Source organism: Gymnogyps californianus, chromosome 3, assembly GCF_018139145.2.
Source record: "Gymnogyps californianus isolate 813 chromosome 3, ASM1813914v2, whole genome shotgun sequence".
In the NCBI taxonomy this organism is placed as follows: domain Eukaryota; kingdom Metazoa; phylum Chordata; class Aves; order Accipitriformes; family Cathartidae; genus Gymnogyps; species Gymnogyps californianus.
This window is the reverse complement of record NC_059473.1, coordinates 82,371,339-82,397,829: the sequence shown is the minus strand read 5'-3', so window position 1 is coordinate 82,397,829 and position 26,491 is coordinate 82,371,339. Positions and strand designations below refer to the sequence as shown.

Sequence of the window (26,491 nt, the reverse complement as noted above, 5' to 3'; positions counted from 1 at the left end):
GAGACCATTGACTGGAACGTGGCTCCAAGGACGTGCCTGGGGAATTGAGGAAACAGGTGCAAATTCAGACCCATCTCAAACCTCACCAAACTTGTCAGCTCTCGCTGCCATGGCTCCCATGCATGAACAGACCTGGGAACTCACTGCAGACGTGTGTGTCCCTGCTTTCAGAGCCACGGCTAGCTCGGTGTTTCCCCAGAGCAAGCGCTTTCCTCTGCAGGAGGCACACCACAATCCAAGACAGACAGGTATTCTTTGAAAGCTGGAGTTATTTCAAGCTCCAGACTATTAGGACTACCAGCAATTAACATCCTAAAGCAGCTGTCTGCCCTGTCTGCTCCCAGAATGTATGGCACAACCAATACAATATAAAAAAGTCTTGCTGAGGGATCCTGATTCATCTAACTATACGTCACTGAGAAAGTCATAATTAAAATATTTTTAAACAGGCCACCACCAAAGTCTGCAGGCAAATACTCCATTTTATATGCATGTTTACAAATACCACAGCTGTCTATATGTTCTATATGCTTTATCTCTACTTAAAACCAGCTAGTCATGGCCAAGCAACTCTGATGTAGGTGGTTACCTTCAAAGCGGTAAGTAAATCCAAATCACCTCTAACCTGCATTTAGGGAGACACAAACACAAAGCATGTCAGCACCTGTGCAATCATTCTGGATTTAGAATTCCAGATTCACAGATGCACTAGCAAAGGCACCTTAAAATCAATTCTGGTCACGCTTTCAGCACCTGGAAATCCTCACAGACGGCGGTACTGACACAGCTGTCCTATCTCAAATGCCTCCCACGCATCGGCTTTAGGGATTGTGCACTGTAAGCCAGCACAGTGCCCAGCACCCACTGAAGCACCTTCCTAGGCAGCTCTAAAGCATTTGATTGCCTGGGCCAACACCTTGCATTTACACAACATCCCACGCCTAGAAATACCCCAAATCGCTTTGCAAGCTTCATGGGTTTGACGTGTCTGTTGGTAAAGAGCATAAAGCACCCACTGCTGAGACACACCAGACTTTTAGGAACAAATCGTAATTCTTTAGCCTGGCCTAGCAATAGCAGACAACAGCCAGTGGCAGGAAGTAAAAACACAATAATAATTCAAAAACACAGAAAAAGTTTGGCCAACACACATTCCAGATGAGTGTTTGGGAGATTATACATTAAAACTGACATTTCCCTTCTGAATAAAAATATTCCATAGTAGAGATTTCAATCTTCCGCAAAGAACAAGAAACACCAAAAAGCTCCTTTCTGTAGGAATGTTTTCCTCCTGCCTTCCTTGACTGTCTCCGAAAGAAGTGGGAGCAGTTCTTTCCTGCAGACACTTTAATAACATATGCACCCAGAGTACAGGTAGCTATCAAATAAAATCCCCCCGAAACTCTGCCAAATTAATTCTTTCATGGGAGAAAGGTGTGCCAGTCACGCCTCTTCCATTTTTGTCCTCAACCCATTCCTGTAAAGATAAGATATCAACACAAACCAGCTCTGACAAATGCTCCACTTCCCAGAGGTCTGTCCCACCTGGTTGCGGGATCTGGTTTTGAACACGAACAAAAAAGTAGACCAAAAGGTCCTGTTGCCCTCTGGACCTCCAGTTTGCCCACGTGTGTTTTAAATAACTGTTTACCTTGGTTCCACCTGAACAGTTACACAAAATGAAATAAGGTTGAAATAGTCCAGGTCGCATGTGATAGCTGAGTCAAGCACAATGGTCTCTTCCAAAGTGGTATAAACCTCTTCCTGACCTGAAGGAGAAAATAAGTCAGACTGATCCCAAGAAACAGCTTGTCTGCAAAATGGGAGATGCTTGTACGCATCACTTGCATTGTTCATGATCTCTGTACTCATCCATGTCCACATCCGAATCAAAGAGGGAGTGTCCAGTGTAATCTGTGTCAGGGGTTTGAGAAATACTGTTCCCTTCCTCATCAAATGTTTCTGTCCTTGAATAAAAACTGAAGTCCTGCAAAGGGGAGTAAGTCTTGCTTGCTTCGCTGCTTTCCTCAGATTCATACAGAGTATTATCATCATCATGGTGCCACTCTGGCCAAAATTTCCTCCTTATTCTTTCACAATACATAGCAAGGTTAATCAGTTCACCTGCAACACAGCACAACAGAGTCCAGTAAATACATCCAGTCAATAATGCTCTAACTCACCTGCTGATGCAGAAACATGTTAGCACTGTTTGGAAACAAATTGTCCACGTGCCTTCCAAAGAGGTTTCAAAATGCCAAGATCCCATCAATCCTCTTAGCGGCTCTGTTTGTAACTTTCATGTAACTTAAAACGCGTATTATTAACCTACATACAACAAGAAGGGTTACACTGGAATGAATATAAATGCATGTAGCAAAGTAACTATCCCAAATTCAACCTCTACAGAAATAAATCAAGACAAAATACTAATACTGTAAGTTTTTCATAGTAAAATTCTTGCTTATTTTGCAGAAACCTGGTTTCTAAAGACAGAATTTAATCCTATATATACACTTATTAAAATACAGTGAATTTGGGGTTTCCACCACCAGATGGCAGCGTTGTCTGCAAGATAAACTCACGTTCTTATATCGTCACTGGCTCACCTATAATGTTCCTAGCCTTAGTACCTTATGCCTTATACATGTGTGCTTAGAGCGTGCTTAGAGAAGAAATTACAAAAAACTTCAAAGAACAAAGAAATAACAGTATATTAAAGGGAATGTGTTTGTGAAACCTGCACTCACAATAGCATGAGTAGCTGGACAGGTACAGAGAATCATCCATACTGCTTGGGTATTTGCATCTATTACCATCTCTTTATTTTCATTAGAGACAAACTAGTTCAACAAACATAGTACTCCTTCTTGAAAGCCATGGACCCTTCAGAATTTTGTCTGTGATTGCCCAGACACTAATGGGAAGAACTGTATGGACAATATTTAAGTCCTCATCTCAAGTACTTTTTTCCTCAAAGTTTTAATAATGAGCAAATCTATGCCTCCTAACTGTTGCTTTAGTAGCTTGCTCTTGCACAGAGTAGATCTACAGGTCAGATTCATTCCTTTTACACCTATTTCACATTCTTTTCCTCCTTAGCTCTTCCCATATTTCATACTGCATGGTTTTATTCTGAAAAGGGATGCAAAGATACTTTCACATGCCTATACCACCCCACAAGAAAAAAAAAAAAAGCGTGAAGGGGAGGGTATGTTGGTTTCCAATTCCTGCAAAAACACAGTGACTCCAAAGTCAGGCTGGACTTTTTCCTTGCCCAGCATCTTCAATAACAGCAAAGGCTGTCATTTCAGTCGGACAATAGCACTTGCAGTTCTACTGTCAATGAAACTACACAGTTCAGCAGAATTTGGCTCATGGTTGTGCTTCTGTCTTCTCATATTTTACCCAGCATTCATTCCTTAGAGGCATTCAGTCTTTGCTATGTTAAACAGGGAAAAGATCAAGTACAGGAATAGAAACAATTACCGTGTAGAACATTAAAGAGAAAACAAACAAGAATTTTAAGAGAAAACAACATTACAGATACAAATGCTACATCAAAGGCAAGAACAGCCTGCGATGCAGTTGAAGTGCTGCTGCAGTCTTCAAATGTCCTTACCAGGTGCTCCAAGCTTAAACACGGCAAATGATACCAACAGTTTTTCATCAGAGATCACTTAAGCTTTCTTACCTTTGATTAGTCTCTCTGGTCGAGTCCCTGGTAGTGTCCACATGGCCTGTGCCAGATGCCCAAAGACAGTGGCATCAACGGTGGAAACCTGTGGTCCCATAATGTACTTCTTATCACCTGTAAATACAATAGCAGATGATTCTCAACTGGATGTCACCTCTCCCCAATTAAAAAAAAAAAAAAATTTCCCTGGTTACATCTTTAGCATATTTTTTTTACTGAAATCATTTAGCTGAAAAGGTTCACTGGCTCAAAGACAGGGATTCCATGTTGAATATGGTGCAAAAGCTGTTGCTAGGGTTCAGCACATGAAATCCATTACTGCAGCTTCCCCTGTGCTCACCACTTCTATAACTAGGCCAATTACAGAGCCACCACCGGCCAAGTAACCTCCTCCACTTGTCACAGCTGGCAGTGCATACACACTGCACTAGTTCTGCTGCATTTAAAATCTTCTCTGCAGCCAGCAGGTGCCTGAAAGCACGATTTTCTCCTTTGGTGCAAACCCAGAATCATTCAACCATGGCTCAAAATCATAAATGCACTTGCTGAAAGAAGACGGTCACCCTGTATCTCTCGTGCGTGCAGATCCAGTTTCAGGTTACCCATCTGATCACACGAAAAAAGAACGTCGTACCCAAACCTGTCCTCTCCCACCATTTGTTCAGGCTGAAACCGATGCACCAGTCAGACTGGCAGTGACTGCTCAGAAATGACCTGCATCTCCAGGAGGAGGACACAGCCATAGGCAGGAGTGAACAGCTCCTCTCACACACCACCAGTGTGGTGCCTCCACCCCCAAACACTGGTTTCTGCCTCGCAGGGACCAAACAGAGGCACGTCAGGCATGCAGGCAGGCAAGTGAAACAGCAGCCGCTTGGGACTGGCCTGGTCCAGAGGAAGGACATGTCTGCTCCACACCGCTATTCTGCTTACCTCTCTGGGCACCCCAATGCCATGATGGTCGCAAGTGGCCACCACAGCACAAACACATGGATAACTACCTAAGATAGGGAAGAAAATCACATTTCAAAGCCACTGTTTGCAAAGAAACATCCAGTGTAAACTTGTTTCCTTATCACAGGCACAAGACCTGGAGCAAAGACCACACATAGGGCACGCAAGTGAAACATGCAGTATTGCAGAGATCACGTTAGATGGTTGCACTGTCCCTGCCTTGGCCCAAAGAGCTAGAAACTCTGTGAAATGTGGTACATAATTGAATTCTCCACATCCAGTTATCCCATCTCCCCAGGATATTCTTCCCCTGCCCAATATAAGCTGCCTGTAATTCAGCAGGTTATTAAATGTTAGGGTTATTGAGTGAGTTTAGAAAAACTGTCCAGCAGTAAAATGCATCAAATTCCAGAGTATGGTACAACGAATGCTGTCATCTCCCTGTACTATAGTGTAGCAAAGCAGTGCTCAGGAATAACCAGTAACAATAACCTCCTCTAGCCTGTCAGATGTAATTTTAACATGGAGTTAACTCTCCCGAGCTCTTTCACGGCTGCATCAATCTATTGTTTGAAAACTGTGTACAGGGTAAATGTTGTGTCTTTTCAGTATTTATGTGATGCCTAGCATTCATCGATCTCAAACACAGCTCAAAAATTGGTCCCCAAACCACAGTTATATGCCAACACTAGGAATTTAGCACCATACAACCGGGTCTGAGACTCGATCCATAACGAAGTTGTGCTGGGAAGTAATACTGCCATTTCCATCTTGCTATGACTAAGGCAGGCAGTGAGTGAGGGCTGAACCATCCCACTCTTTTGCAAACAGAGTGGCTCCCCAGGCACAACACCTGCACCTTCAGGTGCATGGAAACAAAGGGGAAGAGGAGGCAATAGAGCTGTGGTTCCATAAAACTGTAAATCTGGCTTTAGGTCACCCTGCACCGCACAACACAGCCTCCATGCACATTTCCTTCTACCAGTTCCAATCTGTTCCCAAAAATTCCAGTGCAACATTTTTCCAGAAGACTTTCTGACAGACCAAATACCATCTCTCAGTGTCTAGTTTTATGCCAGATTACACAGCGCCTGTCACATCGAGGCTGCCATAGTGCTAATAATCTCAAACATCTCGCTGCATCCCCTGGCTAATCCAAGAGAAATGCAATCACCTGGTCACACTGGACTTGGATCAAATTTGTACTGCCCAGGGATTTGACAGCACACAGCTCTGCTATTTATGAATGCATGCACCAGAGGATTAAAAAGCAGCTACTTCAGCACTGGGTCAAGAAACCCCTGCAAGAGACAGATCTATGAGACACAGGGCCAGCAGAAGACCTGCAGCCTTCCACAGCAGCATGTACAGCCCACGCAGGCTGCTGCAGGGCATTTCAACTAGCATTAGAGGCTCACGTTCAGGTTAGTCCCACCTCTGTGTTTCAGCTCTGAGCACCCTGGCCCTCCACAAAACATCAAATGCTTTTCAAAGGGCAGTTAGGCAGCCGCTGCCCTGCAACTCCGTGCTCAAAATCCCCACTTACCCAAAAGCCTGAGGCAGGCAGACAGCTGAGAGGGCACTGCTCACTCACTTGCATCTTTTAAATAATTACCAAAATGTATATTTTTATGTATTGCTAGTTCATATGCCCAGTTCCCCCCACTTCCTTAAACTACTACCAGACAGTAGGAAACTACTAAAACACAAGGAAATTACATTTGTGGTCTAAAGACTGCAGGACAGAGAGCAAGATGATACCAACAGGGCAGGCTGATCCATCACAGGAGGATTAGTTCCAATTTCCATGTTTAAAAGAGATGTGGAGGAGTCTGTTAGGGAAACAGGTACATAGGAGAAGGAAAAATGATTCTCAGAAATGAAAAAGAAAGAAAAAAAGCACCCAAGATGTGACTGGGAATGTCAACATCAGTGTCACAAGACCTGGCAGCTGCCAAGTTATCATTCTCTGGAAGCAGCTCTTGGAATTTATAAGTTATTCTTATTGCCCTGTGAATGGTCTCTGTTAAAATATGGGGGGCATTAAATTAATCTGATATGCCTGATGACTGACAGCTACAGTTCAGTATGTGCAGGTATTCTGCATGACAGGCATCCTTTTTAAGCTCTTAGGATTGCCCTCTAATTAACAGCCAAAATCCCAACTGCTTCCTCTTCTGCAAAAATACATAGGCACATATACATGGAGGGGAATCTCACACACATCTTTGTGCAGGCAATAGGCTGACTGACAGCCTTTTCATTGCCCCTGTGAAACAGGAGAGTCTCCAGTCAGGCTGGAAGTCCTCATCCCACCTGCTGTCCCCATCCCAGGATACTGCCTGGAGGCCACAGTTACTACACCTAACCACAAACAGCTGGCTGGAGAAAACCTGAGCACACTGGTGTTAATGAAAAATCAAGGCAATTGCAGAAAAGTAGACAAACGCACCAATAATCAAAAGGGCAAATATAATGATTCATGTAACTGCACACTGATTAATCCGACATCCGTTTCAGAGGGCAAGATGAAAAAAAACGTACAAAATTCACCTGGTAATGTAGTAAAATAACAGGAATACAGCAGATGCCCATCAAGGCTTTTTGAAGTACACAAGGCACAACATTCTCATCAATAATCTGGAAGTAAAAATAAAACCCCTGCTGATAACATATGTATCATACAATTAAAAAAATTGATATAGTGAAGAAAACTCCTTATCCTTGAGGATTTCCAGTGATTTTTCCCACCAAAAACAAAAGACTGCTTGATTATAGCATTTACCTTCACAAGATGATGACCTAGGCCACCCAGGGAGGGAGGGAAGAACTAGGAAGAGCATCTGCCTGCAGGCTGGAATTGGACAAACTCCGATTTGAAAAGGGTCAGATTTTGAACAGATGTTGATGGTGATTAACATCTGCCACCAATTGCTAATGAAAGTGGTGGCACCTCCACCTGCTGAAATCTCGTAATTAAAACGGGATGCCTTTTAGAAAGACACGCTTCAGTCAGAAAAAAGACACAGGCCTCAAGAGCAACCAAGCAGTCCGATTCACAGAGATCTGTCTAGATGACTTAATGATCCCTTTGAACTCGAAACTTTACCAATCTGTCAGTATAGACTCCAGAGACAGAAGGATGCAGACTTCAAATAAGCAAACCAAGAGATTTTACAGGTACTCGGGAACATGTTTCAGTTTTCTCTTGAAGGCTACGTCTACTCTTGGCAGACAGGGATGACTTTAGCATAGACATATCCACTGCTGCTCCATTCAGCCTGCCAGTATTGTCTAGACAAAACCAGGGGGCCCTGCTGAGCTCCCAAGTCACAGGTTGAACTTGCTCCAGCTCCCGTCCCAACCCCATTCCTCTCTGTGCCGTACATGGAGCCACGCTGTGCCAACCTTGAAGCTACAGCAACAGCAGTCCCACAGCTGAGGGCACCTTGAGCTGGCCACAGCTCTGCAGCAGATGTGCCCAGACCTCCTCTTCTAAAATGAGCTGCTCCCTCCCTTCCTCCCCCAGAAAGAAAAGGGACCTCTTAAGCTCCAAAACGAGATTTTCTTTGAAGAGGCACTAGAATAGGTAACTTTTTTTGTTAACAAACAAAATACAGCATGAGAAAGCATTGACAGAAGAAGAGCTGTCAACAGATCTCCCCCTTGCCCGTTGTGCCCATGCATCACATGTCTTTCTTCCACCTTGCTCCCAATCCAGCAACACAGCAGGTTTGTTTCCGGAAACAAAGTTACAGAAAACTCTACACAGCCCAATCTAGGTCCTCTGCAAGTATCTTTCTTTCCAAAACACCTTGGAAGTCCAGAAGCGTCTCTCTTCCTTCCCTTCTCAGCGAGCACTCAGTTTCTGCCTTCTGCTGGGCTCTCCTCACCTTGCTCCCTCCATCCACTCCACACCTATCTATTTAGAGCATGTACAATATGTCCTCCCTCCAGAGCGCAGGGCAGGGAGGCATCCCTCCCACCCTCCACTCAGCCACCTCTTTAAAGCCATCATAACAGGGAACAAAGCAGCCACACAGGTACCATCTCTCTTGGTTCCTTGCACAAGAGAGACACAAGCTCAAGGGAGGCGACAATCTGCCCCAAACCAATTCCTCAAAATGCAGATTTTACACAGAAGCACAATATGGTTAGCTCTCAGAAGACTGCAAGGCAAGAAGCACAGTGTAGACAGCTCTGGTGCAGACTTCAGCCTGAGCTACACAACAGAAATGAGGCTCATGTGGTTCTAGCTAAGTGAGGTCAACCTTAAGACTAACCCTATGGGATCCACCCATGACAACCAAGAAGCCTAAAACCACCTATTTTGACAACATAGACCCATCTCCTACTAGCAGCTTTGAATAAAGCTGCTAACACCAACAAAATACAACAAAGTCCAGTTTTCAAATGGCAGCCTCATAACGATCTATCAAACAGCCACAAGTCCCATGAAGAAAAAATGAGATCCCCCCCCCCAAAATATAAATAAGAGGTTTCATTTGCAGAACTAAACACTACGTTTTCCTAAATTCACATAGCAAAACGGTCTTCTAAAATTACAGGCGACGTTCTGCTCCTCTAGATACACATACCCAGTGCTCAGAGAAGAAAGCCACTTACCCCTCTAGAGACACAATTTGGTAGCAAACAGCAGAAACACTGTCCGTGCCAGAGCGAGAGTGGCACTGAATGACAGCAGCAGTGCGGACTCTACCTACTGACAAAATGAGATTATTTGTGTACGCGATCAAGCTGCCAGGAAGTACTCATCACAGTCAATTTCATCCTGTGGACAGCGGGCTGTGAACAAACAGAACACACGTAACTCACTGTACATTACCCAGGAGGCCTGCTAGAGTCCGCATGTCCTTCTCCATCAGCGTGTACATCTCCTCCTCCGAGAAGCGGCCAATGCCATGGCCGTACATCTCCCGCTTCACGATCCCTTTGGTCAGATGGCAGAGGATCCACTTCAGCAAGTCGCTGAAGGGGCCAAAAAGCGAAACCATCTTTTGCGTCTCATGAAGATTTTCCACCCATTGGCAATAAGCTAAAGTCCTAGAAGGATGCAAAAATAAGTTATAGCGGTGCAATACCCAGACAGCCCATCACCACCTGGCAAAGGCTCACACAAAGGTTAGGCAGCAAGCTTTCTTATCACTGAGTGCTCACTGCCCTGATGGACAGGTAGTTTCCAGTAAAGAGTAGACTCTGATGCAACTCAGAGCGACTGCAGAGAAAACTGACTTTGCAACATTTACACAGACTGCCCAGTGCTTATTCTCTCAGTAAATCATGACTCACTTCAAGAGAAAATGAGATTCACGTTGAAATATAAAATAAAAGCTGCAGAATTCTGCTAAACTCGCATAACAAAATGCAGTGCCAAAAGGATTTATTAGCTTAAGATGACTGACTGCACAGACCTGGCGAAAACAACACAACAAAACAGCCCAGAAAGAAACCAATCTTTCCCACCAACCTGTTCTCCTTGCTTTCTATACTGCTGAAACTTAGCCAAGCAGTAACTCTGGCCCAACACAAATATTGTAGCAGTAATTTTTCAGAAGATCTCTGCTCTCCTTGGAAACTAACAATGACACAATATTTTAAAAATAAAATAAAAAAAAAACAATGAAGGGGTGGTGGTTATTGGGTTGGTTTTCTCCTGTATTTTTTCCTCTCTTCAAAACGTTGATTTTATGAGAGCCGTTTCTAAAGGACTCTGTTGTATTTCAGGCTGTATTTCAGCTTTATTGAATGGCAAATATATTATTTTGAAAGGTCTTTTTATAAAAATTTGTCTTACCAGCTGAAATTTGTTTCCTACATGAATTTTTGTGCTTTACTAATATTGTAGGCAAACAAAAAATTGATTTGTTGCTGTCACTACTCAAGAAACTTATGAAAAAAGAAACATTAACTTTTTTAATACCTAGCATCTTCTGACATTACAAAGAAACCAAAAAGACCATATGACTTTTTCCAACATCCCTTGAAGTTGGTGACAAAAGGGCTAAAGACATCTCAAAGCAGACATGACAAAAACATGAAGCCAACAGGGTCTCAGAAACACTAGGAGTTGATACCCGTATTCTGTTATGTTTGTAGCAATTCCCAAACTGAGAAATCTAAAAGTGGATGTACATATTTGAGATCATATGAAAACACGCTCATGGAGACATGATAAACTAGTGAAGATAGATCAAAAAGTTGAAATATCAAAAGTTGTAGGTTCATGTACGCAATTATATTAACTTAATAATCAAATGCTTCCATTTCCAATGTGATCAGAGCTCCGGTTTTTTTTTTAGTTTGGAATATGACATAATTTTCTTAGTGCTGATATGGATCGCCTAATTCAAGAAAGAAAAAAAAAAAAAAAACCAACCCAAAGCAGTATCTCCTGGAGAACTCCTGTGAATTTTTTTTAAATGCATGTTTTATCACACTCCTGTATGTCATGAATAGAAGCTGAATTCAGCACTACCATCAGGGAACAATTACGTTTACACCACAAAAATTTTCTAATCTTTAAGTTTCCACAGATTCTTTACTTGAATTACTAATAACATGAGGTAAAAGGATAATATTTGGCATAACAGCTGAAAAAAAAAAATCCACTAACAGCTCAAATTTAGAATGCTCCCAACAGAGTGGGTGAAAGGCATTTTAGTTCTATTAAAAATTGTTCACTGCAGGACAATGCCTTCTGCTCAAATTGATTTCATTAAAGTCAGTAACAGTGAGGCGTGCGCAGGTTTTGCTGCAAATGCAGGAACAGCGAAGAACAAAAATGCACCTGCTATGTTTCTGATGGCTTTTATCCTCAACAAGTTTCTCCACCACCTCTTGTACTGCATTAATACGACAAAAACATCCTGCTGACGTTTCACACACTTCAGTACCACTCTTCAAACAGGGGCGTTCTGCACAATCCTTGTTTTTCAAAATGGATGGATCAACTCAAGTCATCGGGCTGGTTTCAAACTCCAACAGCGGAGTTTGAAACAAAGCCAGATTTAGCAAGAGGCACCAGCACAAAAGGGGGAACGTGAAGCCAGCAAGCACAGGAGTAAACAGCTACTCAAACTCCAGAAGTATTAACTTCGGCTAGAAGATGTGCTGCAAGACTGCCTTGCTCCAGGAATAAAGGTAAAACAGGATTTAAGAAGGATGGAAAGAAGACTGGGCTGAAAGCATAAGGCTACTCCATAGAGCGGAACATTTCAGTAGTCGTGTTTTATGGGCCTGGGAAAGGACAAGGTCCCTTGGGCAGGTACAGCTCTGAATAGGAAGAAAAACTCTGGTCTTGATGCGAACACTGGGAAATAATTACAAATACTATCTATAAGTTATTATTTATTACTTGAGTAAGCTAAGAAAAAATTGGTCTCTGAGAGCACTGCCGTGTGTCTCGCTGCAAAGACCCTCAGCATGGACCTGACCAGCTTCACCCGGCAACTCTGCAACACAACTTAGTTGTTTTAGGACAGCAGGCCTGGCCACGGAGAGGGACAACAAGAAAAAGAAGCCAAAACAAAACAGAAAAAGAAGAGAGGAGACTCTGCTGCAGCATTTTTTAAAAGTCACCCCAGTCACACAAGACTAACTCGGCCCTATGGACTTGCCATCACTATTGTTCACTCCAATCACACCAGCGAGCTGGCACAGCACCAAGAATGATCAACCACATCCAGGATGGTTTTAATTTCATGAGACAGGATGAACAAGGTTTCCCACAAGCTAATTAGCCTATACTTTAAAGCAAAAATACATTTCCCTAGTGTTCACTTGCTTGCTCTGGGGGAGAGGGTCTTTGGGTCTGGAAGAGGCAGAGATCAGATCAAGCGTTTAATGATCAGGACAGCAATGCAGGAAGAGCAGAACTGCACAGGATTTAGGTAATCCTGCTTAGGCTAAACTGTCAAGCACAATGTTAGACATCTGCTTGTCACTTTGAATGAGTAAAGTTGTCACATGTCCCAAATCTCCAATTTACACAGGCAATGAAGGCAGCTAAATAGACAACCACAGAGTCTACTTCTAAAATTTTATGGTTCTGAGCACGCAAAAACAAAGAAAAAAGTAGGCTCAGATTCAGAAAGACAGTTAAAAGCGCTTTTTAAACTGGCTTTACAAGCACTTTGTTAAAATAATTCTATTCAAAGGTTCATTAATTTGTGCTTCCTACCAAAACATGCTCCTCTGCATTTAATCCCACCCATCACCCTCCTGCTCAGACTACAGTACTAGAGTATTATCAACATTACAAAACGTTAAGAAATGCCAGAAATTGGGTAGTCTACATAACCTACTTCAGCATAACTATACATTTTAAGCTACAGTTAGTATTTATAGGATGACATAATTATTTTAAATATTGGCCTGAACTGAGCATTCTGGGAAACATTAACATTCCCATTTGTGCCAGCACATCTGTACAAATCTTAGAGTATAAATAAAACAATAATGCGTTAAAGAGCAATGCTGCGGTAGCAAAGCAAATCTGAAGTCTAAATGTAACAGCAGCTTTGGCCTCAATACATAAATCAGGAGAGGAAATGGAGAAAGTGACTCATCAACAGCAGCTTGCCTGATTATCCCCAAACCATCTGAACATCAAGGCAAGGGGGAGATGTTCACAAGGATGTGAACTGGGGGTTATTTTTCCTATCTGAACCTGTGCAGACTAGAATTTCTTGATATACAAAAGGATTATAACAAATTCATTCCACAATCAGCTGTAGAAACCCCACCTGCTGTGCAACTTCCCAGAGCAACTGGCTTTTAAGCCACCAGTGGCATTCAAGCCTCATCACTGTTAACAGCAGGAGACACATCACTCTTACAATTGGCTTGATGTATTTAAACATATTTATATTATAAACATATTTTATGTTTAATACATGGCAAGTCTGAATACCGACCAAAGTCAGATTCATTTGTATTCTCATACCGTGCTTTTCCTGTACTTCAAGCACTCATCACATATGTGACGTTTACATGGTCTTCTTGAAAGACAAAGCAAGAAATGAGTTAAATATATATGTATATATATACACACACACTTATAAATCACTAAGGTTGTGTTTGACGATACAGATAAACCAATCTAACGGGTTAGTTTGGTTAAGCTGCATATTCAAGGCTTTAGGTTCTCACTAGGCATATTAGTGTCACCGACCTGAGATCCCTCTCCTGAGACTGAAGTGTCAGAAAGCACCTCGCAGTGACTGCTAGCCCTCCAGGCACCAGGAGCTGCCTGGCTTGAATGCCGGCAGTGTCGCCGAGCCCAGCACGCCAGCGTCAGAAGGACGTGAGAATCAGATGTCTTCGACCCATCTTACACAGAGGTCCGATCCCATGAACGTGCTGCAGATACATCAAAAACTCAACGCCTCCTGAATTTGGCTGTGGGTGCCCTGCTGATTTCTGAGGGCCCACGGGTCACTGCAGGCAGTGGAGGTGACCCAGGGCAAGCCTTCAGCAGATGACAGAGGTCTGCACCGGATCCAGGACCTGGGGCGAGAGCCACAAAATTGGTCCGCTCCCATCTCTTCCCTGCTGACTCGGCCCAACACTTCTTCAGGTTAGCAGGCTTTTTTTCTTTTGTCAATTTAAACATAGCAAAAGCCTAATAGTTATGGCATTCTCCAGGGACCGGAGCTCCAGCACCAGCTCCAAATCAGTCTTGTGCATCTTGGAGATATGCTTTAATCCCGGCACAAAAATAGGTACACTCACTCTCTTGCTGTCTTTCTGCCTGACCCCTGCCAGGTATCGCAGCCTGGGGCAGAGGCAGGGTGTCCAGAGGCTGAGGTTCACAACAGCCCTGCATTGCTCTCAACTCCAGCCAGAGTAGCAATTTCCACCTGTAAGAGGCACTAATTGGCGAAGATGAGCAATTACCTCAGCAAAAGCTAAACGTTTCAGGAGGAAATGCTGAGCACCCACCAGGATTAACTCCATCCAGAGACAGCACACCACAGGATGTACTCTGCTGCTTTGTTCGATAAATGTACTACAGTATGACTTATTTATGACGAAGCTACTTTGCATGCTGCTGGCAATGAAACGGTATGAATCACATTTTATATCACTGCTTTGGAGGCTTGATTTTATAAACCTTATTCTGCAGAGAAGCGATCACTGTTAAAATTCCTCACCATGGGACTTGAGGACACCTTGAACAAACCCTAAGCTTCTGGTGGGAAGTGGGCAGGTTCAAGGACCGATGTGAAGGGATCCCACAACCACAGATGCAATGCTGTCAGGGAAAAACGCGGTCCTACACAGCTAAAGCCTGATTTTATTTTGGTGTAACTACAGGATGGTCAGAGCTGTTATCCAGGAATTACAGTGGTACAACCGTGATGCCACATAGCTCAGGCTTTGCCTAGTACAGAGAACCAGGATGGTGTAACCTCACCAACGTAGCAAGCCTCTGGTACAGCCACACAGCAGGGACATACAGGAAGCCTTACAGTTAGATGTTCTACTACACTGTAGCAAAAATACATGCCTTAGGGAAACTCAACTGTGTGACTAAACAGGAAAGGCAATAGGGATATACAGCCAGGCACGCACATCTCTATTCTTACTTGGTCTAGCTTTGTCCACCCATTTCAACGTCACCTCCCCGGGTCAGCGCCCGAATTTGCAATACCTGTCCCCCATGCTCCCCTATGTCATGCCCAGCAGTGCCGAGTCAGCTCAGAGGGAGCCTGGACAGACAGACAACAGCTTCACAGAGGAAAGCACAATTTGTAATTGAGACACAACAGCGGTGTAAGTTTGTCATCAGTAATGTTACATTTAAAGCAGTTAAGTCTATGGACCGCAAAACAACTGACACTAAGGCAAGCAGATGGAGCATAAGGGGATTAAAAGGCCTCATCTTCCCTTTGGCAGCTATAATAATGGAGGGAGGAAGAACGAACAAAAAAAAAAAAAGTTACATTTGCAGGCTACTTGAGTCATATTTTGAGGCTATGGCACTGTAGATGGGTATAACTGGTGAAGGTCACACTTCTTGGAAGGCAGGGATTACATTTCTAAACCATATCATTTAAATCTGCCTACTGAACGCTAAAATTGTTCCCAGGAAGCACTAATAATTATTTGAAGAACTATACGTACACATGTTGCTGCTCATCTTCCATCACAAGGTGAAAGAAAAAGCACGTAAATGCATTCAATTTAAAATCACACATTGTTTTGAAGAAAAAAAAAGTGCAACATAAATGCAAGACGTAGTACAGCAAGGACTTAAATGCACACTAGAAAGCAAACTATTGGGAAAAAGCCTTGTGCCTGCTGAGGCAGCCAATGCAGCATCCAAGATGCCATGTCCACCTGCTACTTCTATGAATCCAGACTGGAAAAGGCACTTAAAAAGGACTGAAATGTAAAGATGGGGGGAAAATCACAGGTATTATTTTCAAACGTGTCAGTAAAATGCATAAAGTACCAGCAAGGGTATATTTATGTTTTCCATTCATATATATACTTCAGCTTCTCAGGATACTGTGACTAATACTGTATCCTATCAACTGGCAGTGTTGCCAAAAATACATATTAACAGGAGTATCCTGTGTTACAGGAAAGGTAATAATCCATATTATAATCACACACATAGATAATTAAAATCAGTATCTGTAAGAACACAATATTCTGGATTCATGCCGAACGCTGGATTTGTTCCCCTCCCCCCCCAAACCACAAATTTATTCAGTCATCTTGATTTTTTTACTCTTTATTAACAAGGCTGTTTCTATACGGAGGTCACATGAAACAGGACGGAGGAACAGCCTACTGCTGCTCCCTTCTGCAAAGCTGCAGGCAAAGGGCCTGACTCCTTACCTTGCCTGCACAGCACTACAACTCTCAGGGGAGTTACCCCCAGCTCATACTAGCATATGCAGAGAGCAGTAGCAGTTTTCTAGGGTGAAGAGAGTTGTGAAATTAATAATTAGGTACCCAAGCTTTCTGCAAGAGAAAATAAGCATTCACATCCAGGCACGAGCGGAGGGGCAGATCTGACAGCATGAGAACACAGCCAGCTTCGCCATGCAAACTTACCAGTAGAAGTGCTCCTCCACCATTTTTGTCACGGCTCTGGAAACAGCTCTTTCATGTGGACCAAGGTGTTTATTTAAATTCACTCCAAGTTTCTCTTCCAAAAAGTCAATAATGAACTCAGTGCCAGATACTTTCTTGTGATTGTATTCAATCCAAGGCATTTTCCCTTGAGGGGAAAGTTTTCCATCAAAATAGTTCTACGAAAAAAAAAGCAAGTAAACAAACAAACATACAGACAAAAAAGGCCCTTCAGGTTTTGTTTCAATGAGAATAAAGCTTTTTAAATATTTTTCTGCGTTTTTAAAGGCAACATTATCCAACAAACTTTTTTTTTTAAATTAACACTCTAGACTAGTGGTAGCTGTTCAATCAGAGCAACAGCTTTACCCTGTATGACAATTCAGATAAAATTATTTCCAGGTCCTGCAAGGTGTTATACACTTTTATGTTGGATCCCACCTGATGTAATATTATTTAAGTACCCGGGTTATTTAAAGGTTGGAGATGCTCATATCTCCTGGAAGATTGGGTCCGTTATTCTAAACAAGTTTTTAATCACAGGACTCACAACTACGTTTGCCTCTTGCACAGAGCAGCACTTTTCATGTTAAAAGTACTTTATAGAGATTAATTCACTACCTATCTCAGATACTTGCATTACCTCCAAGGATAAAACACACACAATCACAAGCATATAATGAAAGGCATATCATTCCCTCACTAAGCAGGAGTGAAATCTGCCTTTATATATGCTTCTGCAACTTCGTAACTTAGAACTCTTATACATTTACAGATACACTTGTTACAATTGGGTCTCCAAGAGCCCAGCACCAGTACAGTACTAGTGCATCGCTGAATACTGGTATATCTGCTCAGCATAGCACTCATGCATAAGCAGCAGTATATTTTCCCCATTTTACAGTTGGAGAAGGTGAAACGCAGAGATTAGAGAATTTATGTCGCATCTGACAAACACGAGAGAAATTGCTGGCTTCCAAAACGTAATCAGACATTTGACTTCAATTCTCTCTTACTCCTGAAGGCAGAGACACGCGGCAGAACTTTCTTCCTTTCCTATGATTCCCGTCCTCACATCCTGTTATTTGGTGAATGAAAAATCCTAGCTCAGAAAACCAAACCATAAAGGCTCTTCACTCAGTCTCTGGCAGTCACCCTAAGCATTTCAGGATCTAGCTCCTAATTGCTGCAGGTTTCAGGTTAGCAGTTCTGGACTGACCTGCTTGGGTCTCAAGTATTTACCCTTCCTGAATCCACTAAAGATGGATTAAGGCCCTCTCGCAGCAAGGAGTGTACACCAGAACACGCCTCCAGCTCAGTCTGAGCGCACAAGCATCCTGGCTACCGCTCAAAACGCAGATGTGCAATGCACTACGAACCCATTCCTGGAGGCTCTTCCCTTGTGGATGAAAACAGACAAAATGGGTAATGCTGCTGGGAAAACAATGCCTTCTGGCTGTAGCCTTTTCTGGGATTTCTGCCCAAACAAACAGCATGGTAGGGACACCGGATTATATAATGTCTCATCTACTGCATCCCTGCGTGGGTGAATAAAGCAACTGAATCCACCCCACTTGCATGTGTGGGTGACATTGGGGTTATTACTCTGGTCCATGGCAGACACCCTAAAAATGCTGAACACCTGAAACAAAGGAGAGCGCTGCCCCATCCTTCCACCTTCCAGACCTTTCCTTCATCAAAAAGACTCTTTCAGCACTGAGACCGACCAGTAGGTTTCCCTAATCTTTCATTATGAATTCAATACAGAATCATAAGCTTTTTCTGGAACTACATAGTGTGTCTATATGGCACTGAGCATTGCTGGCTTAATCTTTGTTAAGCCCTTTCAGAACGAGATTTCCCTTCTTGTGCACAAACACTGATGTTATTGAAGATGATGCCTTGAAGATATGTTTATTACATATTGCAATTACTGTAGTCCATATCATTTGCAACCCAGAAAAAAAGCAAGTTCTTATTAAACTGCACATTTTTTCAAGCACATATATATAATATATATAAATAAATTGCGTAAAAAGTTGTTAGTAATGCATTAATATCACACTGTCAAAAACACAAATGAGAGCTAAAGTTCTTATAGAAAAGTTGGTTTACCTAAACTCAAAAAAACCTTCTCAGGATTTTCAGGTTTCATTACATACAGTGTATCAAACAAAATAGGAAACATCTTCTAATGACCTGAGAAAACCTTAGTCTCTTGACAAATCTGTTATACTGTTCTTGTATCCACTGTTCTCAAATGTGTATTTTTAGGCTTGAAACCTCAGTATCCTTATGGCTGCTACTAATTGCCATTAAATATTTATCAATTTTCCACTTAAAAATTGTTCCAGCTGCAAAGCAGGGAAAAGCTATGGTATTATCATTAAAAAAAAACAAAAAGAACCCAACAAAATACCCCCTCATACCTCATAGTACATTTAACTGAACTGTAGCCTGTAAAGCAACAATAACAAGAGCTCCCCAGAACCTCATTTATAGAGGAATTTATAAACAGAATGGCATAGGGCACTTCTGGGGTAATTTTATAGTACTATCCAGAAGAAATTAGGTTTCACATTTTCAATTACTGCTGCTTATGCTTTTACTTTTACTCATGTCTCTTCCCAAGGAGGCTACCATCTTCACAGACCTGGCATGAAAACAGCACGTTTCTGCTGTGCTAATTACTTATCAGATTGCATAAACGCTCAGCTCTTCATATTCACGAGGAACAAGGAACACCCAAAAGATCTGCACAAGCACCCAGAATGGGCTCTTTCAAAGCAAGCTTTATCAAGAAAAGTATCAAACATTTTGAAAAAACAGCTAGGTACTATGACAGCCCAGCCAGGGTAGGACTGCCCAAATTATTTTTGATGGAGAACTCCCACCTAGAAAGGCAGCTTCAAGAAAATGTAAGCACATTACAAGAGCGCATCTGTTGGGAGAAATTCAGATGAGTAAGGTAGGAATGTGTCACCCCATTCCACTTCTCATATGCCATTAAAGGATGTTGTGTAACACACAGCACGTTATTCAATAGTCTGATGCACTATAATAAACACAAGGAATCGAAAGAGTAAAAGCAGTCTGACCACCCTGCTGCCTTTTCTTCACTCCGTTTCACAACCCTCCCTTTGAAGCATCCCCTCCCCAGGAAGGCGATGACCACAGCAAGTCTCCAGAGGCGAGCCCCAACACCAGCTGCCACCCAGAGTGCCATTGCTTCTCCATCACAGCCCACATCCACATCACACACCCCACTGGCGTGCAGGGAAGCAAGGTGTTTCCTCCCGCGTCCGGCCAAAACCTCCCTACACACCCACCCTGCTGCCCACCAAGGGGGCCATCGGATGTCTCTGTCAGTGTCCTACAGGTAACACAGCCAGGAGGGAACAAAATAGAAGTCTCCAGGTAGTCCGAGTACAGGAAACTTCGTAACTCCAGCTGAGAACGGCACTGCCTGCTGGCTCCCCTCCCGCTACCTCCTGCTCCCCTACTGCTTAATCCCATGGCAGCATCCATACCTTCCTCCGCCCGCCGGAGCCAAACACAGCACTGTACTCCTAACACAAGGACAGAAATAGAATCTACCTCTTCCAGAAAAAAAGCTGTGTCCTCAGCTCGTAAGCTTAGCTCCACCAAACTTAGCTCTAAAACCCTACATAGGGTCAGTAACCCCACAAAAACCTGAAGCCCGTATAAGCTGGCACAGCTAAAAGCAGTAACTTGGCGTTCCCAGCACCCGTGGGACCCATTCCTGCTCCTGCAGTGTCACACATGGAGCGTGCGGGGAACCAAGCTGGGTCAAAACCAAATAAACTAAACCTTCATGGCTCCAGCTAGGCCAGCTCTGGCCCAGCCTGATCTGGCACAGAAAAGCACATGCAGGAAGGGACAAGAGGGAGCCGCTGAAGGTAGGACTGTTGCTTTTCGTGGTCTTGGTGACATACACTACCTCAGCATGCTCACAGCTAGTGAGTAGGGATAGAGAGAAATGCAACACCAAAAAGTAATGCTGACCATCAGTACAGAAAATACAGAAAATAAAGAGGGGAGGATAACCCTCTGGAACTCCTTCTCTCTCTGAAAAGCTGGGTGACTCACTTCTACCCAGCATTAGCTGTCTAAACGACTCCATCCTGAGTAACACAAATGCGCAGTGTTATCTTTTAGAAGTGACCGTATCCTGTGACAACCATGTTTTATACTGCAGCTTTCTTTAACTACTCTCCACCAGACCAACTTTGATCATCGCAAACCTCTGAACTGCATCAACTGCCATTAGAAAGACAAGAGATCTCATCAAAATAGTTTTCCCTTCAAACGTGCAATTTCTACCCAAATGACTCTGGGTGGAGAAGCAATGTGCACTAAGTCCTCCTGCTCCAATGACATGTTCAAACTTCAGTATCTTGCAGGTTCTGTAAGCCTAAATGAGGACAATACATCCCAGAGGATGGAAATCTCCCTCTTTAATGCTCTGAAGTATCCGATTCGAGTACCATTAAATCTCAAGACAATGAACATTAAACTCAGGCTTGTAAAGACTTAAGCACAATGTACTAATTAGGTTTTCTTTCACTTCCAATGTAAAGGAGTTTAATTGCAAACGAAGCTGAACAAATATCAACCGTAAATGTGTAAAAAAACCCAAAGTTTTAATACGGTTGTTTTTCCTCTGTAAAACCCTGGACATAAAGGAAACATTCTTCTTAACACCTTTGTGTGCAGCAGTAAAAAGTGACTTGAACCCAGGTGGGGTGAGCATGCAACTTACCCACAGCTCAGCCTCTTTGAGACAAAGTAAGATGCCAAATTTACAACCCTTGGGAAAACAAAAAGAGGAAAAAAGAGACACATTTCTTCTACCTAAGATCCTCGTTATATTTATCACCACTGTTTTATCATCTTAAATGCACTCAATGCTTTACACAAACAGAAAAGAAACCTATCCTGTGTTTCAAAGAGCTTGCATGCTGTACAGCTTGCCGACACCACAACGAGGCGCATGCCAGACTCACGGCGTCACAACTAAACCTTGACGCTAACAGGCGAGACTGCTAGATTCAAATTTCTGCTCTCCTGGCTTTCATTCACCAGAGTAGCTCGGGCTTCGTCCCCTGAGGGAAGATGGCACTGGATGCACCCAGCCACAATTAAGGAGCAGTACTCACAACCTCTAAAAGCAAACCTGTCTCCCTTCACTGGAGGAGAAGCACTGGAGATGGGAGGTGAAGCAAAAAGCAAGCACGTCTTCCCAGGAGAGCTCCAGAGAGAAACCCTCCAGGAAAATAAGAAGCTACAGCTGCCTAATCTTGATCTCTTTAGCATGGTGAAATTCAAAGACCAAATAATGTTATGCTTTAGTTCTGGGGTGTTATTTAGCATTATATAAACTCCAGACTACTCTCCCACTTCAGCATTTCCAGCCAAGTTAGCTTCTAACATTCACTTAGCTTTGCCAGTTAAATGTAGAGCTGTTCCAGACCAATGTTATTCAAGTCATCTCTTTAAAGGTTATACACCAAATTTAACTGGAGACATAAGAGTGTCAGTGTACCCACCTAGTTGTAGGTGTATGTTTACGTCTCCCCGGGCAAGACAGATTGGTGGGGAGGAGAGACGGGATGCCTGTTTGCCACTTCATGCAATTATAGCAAGCTGCAACGTAAAGGAAAACTGCACAATGTACCTGGTAGGGTAAATCAGCCATCCTCAAGTAAGTTTCCATTTTCAGACAGAACGGAGATAAACTTGGAACACCGTTGTTAGGCCTTGAAAACTGATGCAGAATGATAGCATCTTTCGAATCAAGCTCTTGCTCTTTCCTGTCAAAAACAAAATAGAATTAAAAAAAAAAACAAAACATGAACAGGTGCATGATACATCAGTACACGAATTACACAAAGGAGAAATGCTGGCCGAGGCAAAACACACACACCCTCCCTTAATGGACTGCTGCAAGTTTTTGATTCATCGGATCCAGAGGCAGCGAGAAGCACTCGAGCCGCCGTGGCAGGCAGCAGCCTCGGCTCACCCTGCACCAGAGACAGCCGAGCGCAGGCAGAGCCCTACACAGCGCCAGCACGGGGGCTGCCAGCCCCCGCGGCCGCCCCGGGCCACCTGTGGAGGCGAGCGCAGGACACGCCTTCAGAGCCGCCTCCTGCACTGCTGCAAAGGGGAAAAAAGCTTAAAAAAAAAAAAAAAAAGGTAAATGGCAAAACCACGATGAAGCAGAGAAACCAACCCACCAGGCCTCAACGCCCTCTCCCCTCAGGTAAGGGCCTCCAAGCGCCGCCTCAGCCCCGCGGTGAGAGCGCCCTTCGCTTCCACCGCTTCTTGTCAGGGGGCAGCGCCGGGCCCCGCGCAGGCCCCGCCGCCGCAGGCCCCCCCGCCCGCCGCTCCCCTTGCCGCCGCAGCCGGGAGCCCCCCCCCTCCCGCAGCCTCACCGTATGGCCAGCAGCTCGTGGAGCAGGTAGGCGGCGGCGGCCAGCAGGGCGCCGCCCGTCAGGTACAGCGTCTTCTTCCACCAGGAGTCGGAGCCCAGCGCCGCCATGGTGCCGCCCGCGCCCCCGCCCGCCAGCGGGAAGGCGACGATCTCGCCCCCATAGAGGGCGGGCGGCGGCTCCTCGGGCCCCGCGCACCACCCCAGCGACAGGCTGCGGTTGCGGCTCAGGTCCGCCACGCAGGAGCGGGGCGCCGCCAGGCCCACCCCCCACAGCATGCTGCGCCCGGGCCCCGCATCCCCCGCCGCACCGCGCAGCCCCCCCACCTGCCCTGCCCCGTCCTGCCCTGCCCTGCCCTGCCCAGCCGCGGCGGCGGGGAGGGCCGCGCCACGCTGGGCGGCTCCGGCGGCTCCCTCAGCCGTCGCTGCGCGGCTGCGCAAGGCGGCGGGGAGGGGAGGAGAGGGGATGGGGTGGGCCGGGCCTGCCCTTGCGGAGGCCCCTGCGTTCCCCCCCGCCGGGCCCGGGCCGGGAGGTCTGCACGGCCGGGAAGGTGGCCGGGGCTCCGGCAAGCGCTGTCCAAAAGTCAGGGCGAAAAGCCGTGCTGCTGACCGCGCTTCACGCCTGGGGTTTTGCGTGTGAGCCGGTCCTGTTAGAATGTCCGTGGTCTGCTGCTCCGAGCATCGCCGCGCTGTTCCTTAACGGAGGAGCAGAGGCCTCGTATTTTATCGCGTATTTGGGACAAAAGACGCCACGACGTCACGCCCCAGTGCCTGACCGCAGCCGAGCATCGCCACACGCGGCTCCCAACACCTGACGTCCCGCGGCAAATTTTCTCTCTATTTTTCTGATGCTCGATGAGGTGGCTGAGGAGAACGCCTTTACACGCGGGAAGGGAAGCAAAGTGACTTCAAGGCAAATCCCCCAGCCCACAAAGTAGCCAGATCTTACTGGCACGGAGGGTCCCGGCGCTCCCTTGCCCGCAGCCTCCCTGCTGCGGCGGGACCCTTGGGTGCCCCGTGATGGTCTGAGCAGGACTTCACGTTATGTTCTGCCGAATATCCGCGGCTCTGCGCATCACACTGACCCTAAAACACTTAACAGTGCCCTTTTTGTTTTGTGATGAGTACCACTGCCCAAATACTTAGCCCTTCATCAAATGCCGTGGTGTGTACACAGGTGCTCCAAAAAGCTCCCACAAGTTAGATATTTTATTACACAACCAGGGGCAATAGAAGTGACCTGATGCTTCACACAAACGGAGCAACTTTCAGTGTCTGGTAGGGGATAGACGAGGTCTATGACCAGAGCCTTGTAGACGCTTTACCTCAGGGTATGGGACAGATTAAACAAAGGAGGAAGATGAGGAAGAGGAGAGCCCTGAGCGAAGCCGTGGAGTACAGATCCGTGTGCCGACTTCTCCAAGTGCAAGCGGTGGCCAGTTCTGTGTTTAGTTTTGCTGTGCAACATCAGTGAGAGCATCGGTCTCTGCCTCCTGCCTGCACTCACCAGGAAGGCTGATGTGCTCTGACACTTTCCCACGGTAGCTCCTTGCAGCATTTTGTTTTATTCCTCACTTTTAACTTGTTGTTTACGGGTATTCAGTAACGACAGGCTACAGCACAACAGCCCCGTGTTTAATACATAGCATGTGTTTGATACTGTGATGACACCCCGCTCTCAGGAATTAATGGGATCAGAGAGGTCCCAGGGACCTGGTAAATCTTGTTCCACAAACAGGTTGCTCCCTCCGAAACCTGCTGCGCTCCTTTGCCCTCATCCTTAGCAAGGTGCTGGCTGAGCACCTTCTTGACAGCTTTTGGGCCACTCCACACTACAGATGATGCACAGGTAATGAAGTAAGAGTGGAAAGTGAGAGCAGCAGCCGCTTCATGCCACAGCTTATCATTTGCAGCATGAGGTTTTGTTAAATTCTTATGACAGGGCAATGAAGAGACAAAGAAGAAAAGTGCTTTTTCTCTGCTACAGCACCTGCAAATCTCAGGCTGAAGATTTGTTTCAAGTGGCAGACAGCCTAATAAATCTGGACCGTCACAGCCTGGTAGCTGGTCTCAGCTTTTGCTACTGCAAGGGAATTGCTTGCTGTGTTACCGATAAGAGGGATCCAGTTACAGATGGGATCTAAGCTTCTGTGAGGGCAGAGAAAGGTCCTGGGAACCCACATCCCAGCTGCTGCCACTACTTGACTTTCAGAGGCAAATGAGCTATCGTAAAACCTGCGTTTTGAATCAGTGGCCGGCACAAGCGGGGAAGACCTGTGAGGGAAAGGAGAGAGGGAAGGAGGGAGTAAATCATTCATCTCCCAGAGCTGCCCCGGGCAAGGCAGGCAAACCTGGTGTTGTGAAGGAAGCGTTACTGCAATTTATGCTCCGAAAGTCGATGCTGTGTTTTGGTAGTCCGGCTTGTGCCTTTGCTGGCATTAAGATGCTGTACAGATGCAAGGGAGACTGTAAGGCAAACTGGTTGCCCCAGGATTATTACAGCAGTACTCTGGTCAGATGTTTAACATTTGTTCAGCAAGGAGACTGCCACCCTCCTTTTGGAGAAGGACCTCACGCTGTGTTACTCCTGTTCTGGGTGCAGTGTTGCCCGGAGGCTGCAAGGGTCCAGCGCACAGCGGTGCCTCCAGGACACAGCATGGGAAGCCTCAGCAGCAGAGCCCGTGTGCCTCGTGGTATGTCAGATACAGATCCCCACAGACACCCCAGCAGCCTTGCTGTCCTGCTCATAAACCAGATTTTAAGAGGTTGGTTATGACCTGCATGGCACTGACCAGACTTGAGCATTTGAACGGTGCACATCCCAATGTCACATCTTGGTAGGCAGAGTTTAACAACAGCAAATAAAGAACATGGATAAAACACAAGTTCTGTACCCTCATACCTGTCCCACACACTTGACTCACTAGCGGTGCTCTGCCAGCCTCTCTTCCTCAGCATTTCAAAGTCTCCTGCCAGCAGGTACTGAATCCGTTTGGCCTGGCAGTCTGGCAGCCAAGCTTATCTGCGGGCAAAACAGCAAAGAGCATGTCCTCAGCCCGCTTTTTCCCTGGCTGTGGAAGAAGGCAGTGTCCATTCCTCCAGGGAAGGTGCACAGCCTCGCAAGGCAGCACTGTTGCCTGTGGCCAATGACTTGTATTAGAGAGGCTTACTAGTAGTGCCCAGGAATCCAAGCCGCAGCACTTTGTCTGCCGGGGGGTATTGCTTTCTGCTCCTGTGCATCACAGGTGCTGCAGTCTCAGGCTGGTTCCTGAGATATGGTC

At 45.1% G+C, this 26,491-nt stretch overlaps 1 protein-coding gene across 1 annotated transcript; it reads right to left on the bottom strand.

Moving 5' to 3' along the window:
* Window positions 1-1,513: 1,513 nt before the first annotated feature.
* On the bottom strand, window positions 1,514-23,489 carry FAXC (failed axon connections homolog, metaxin like GST domain containing). Its single transcript, XM_050893088.1, has 6 exons — window positions 23,215-23,489; window positions 22,458-22,593; window positions 16,742-16,938; window positions 9,498-9,715; window positions 3,695-3,811; window positions 1,514-2,124 (listed from the first exon to the last, which is right to left on the bottom strand). Exons 1-6 carry the CDS (start codon window positions 23,487-23,489, stop codon window positions 1,841-1,843), a joined length of 1,227 nt encoding a protein of 408 aa, XP_050749045.1. The 3' UTR covers window positions 1,514-1,840.
* Window positions 23,490-26,491: the final 3,002 nt, after the last annotated feature.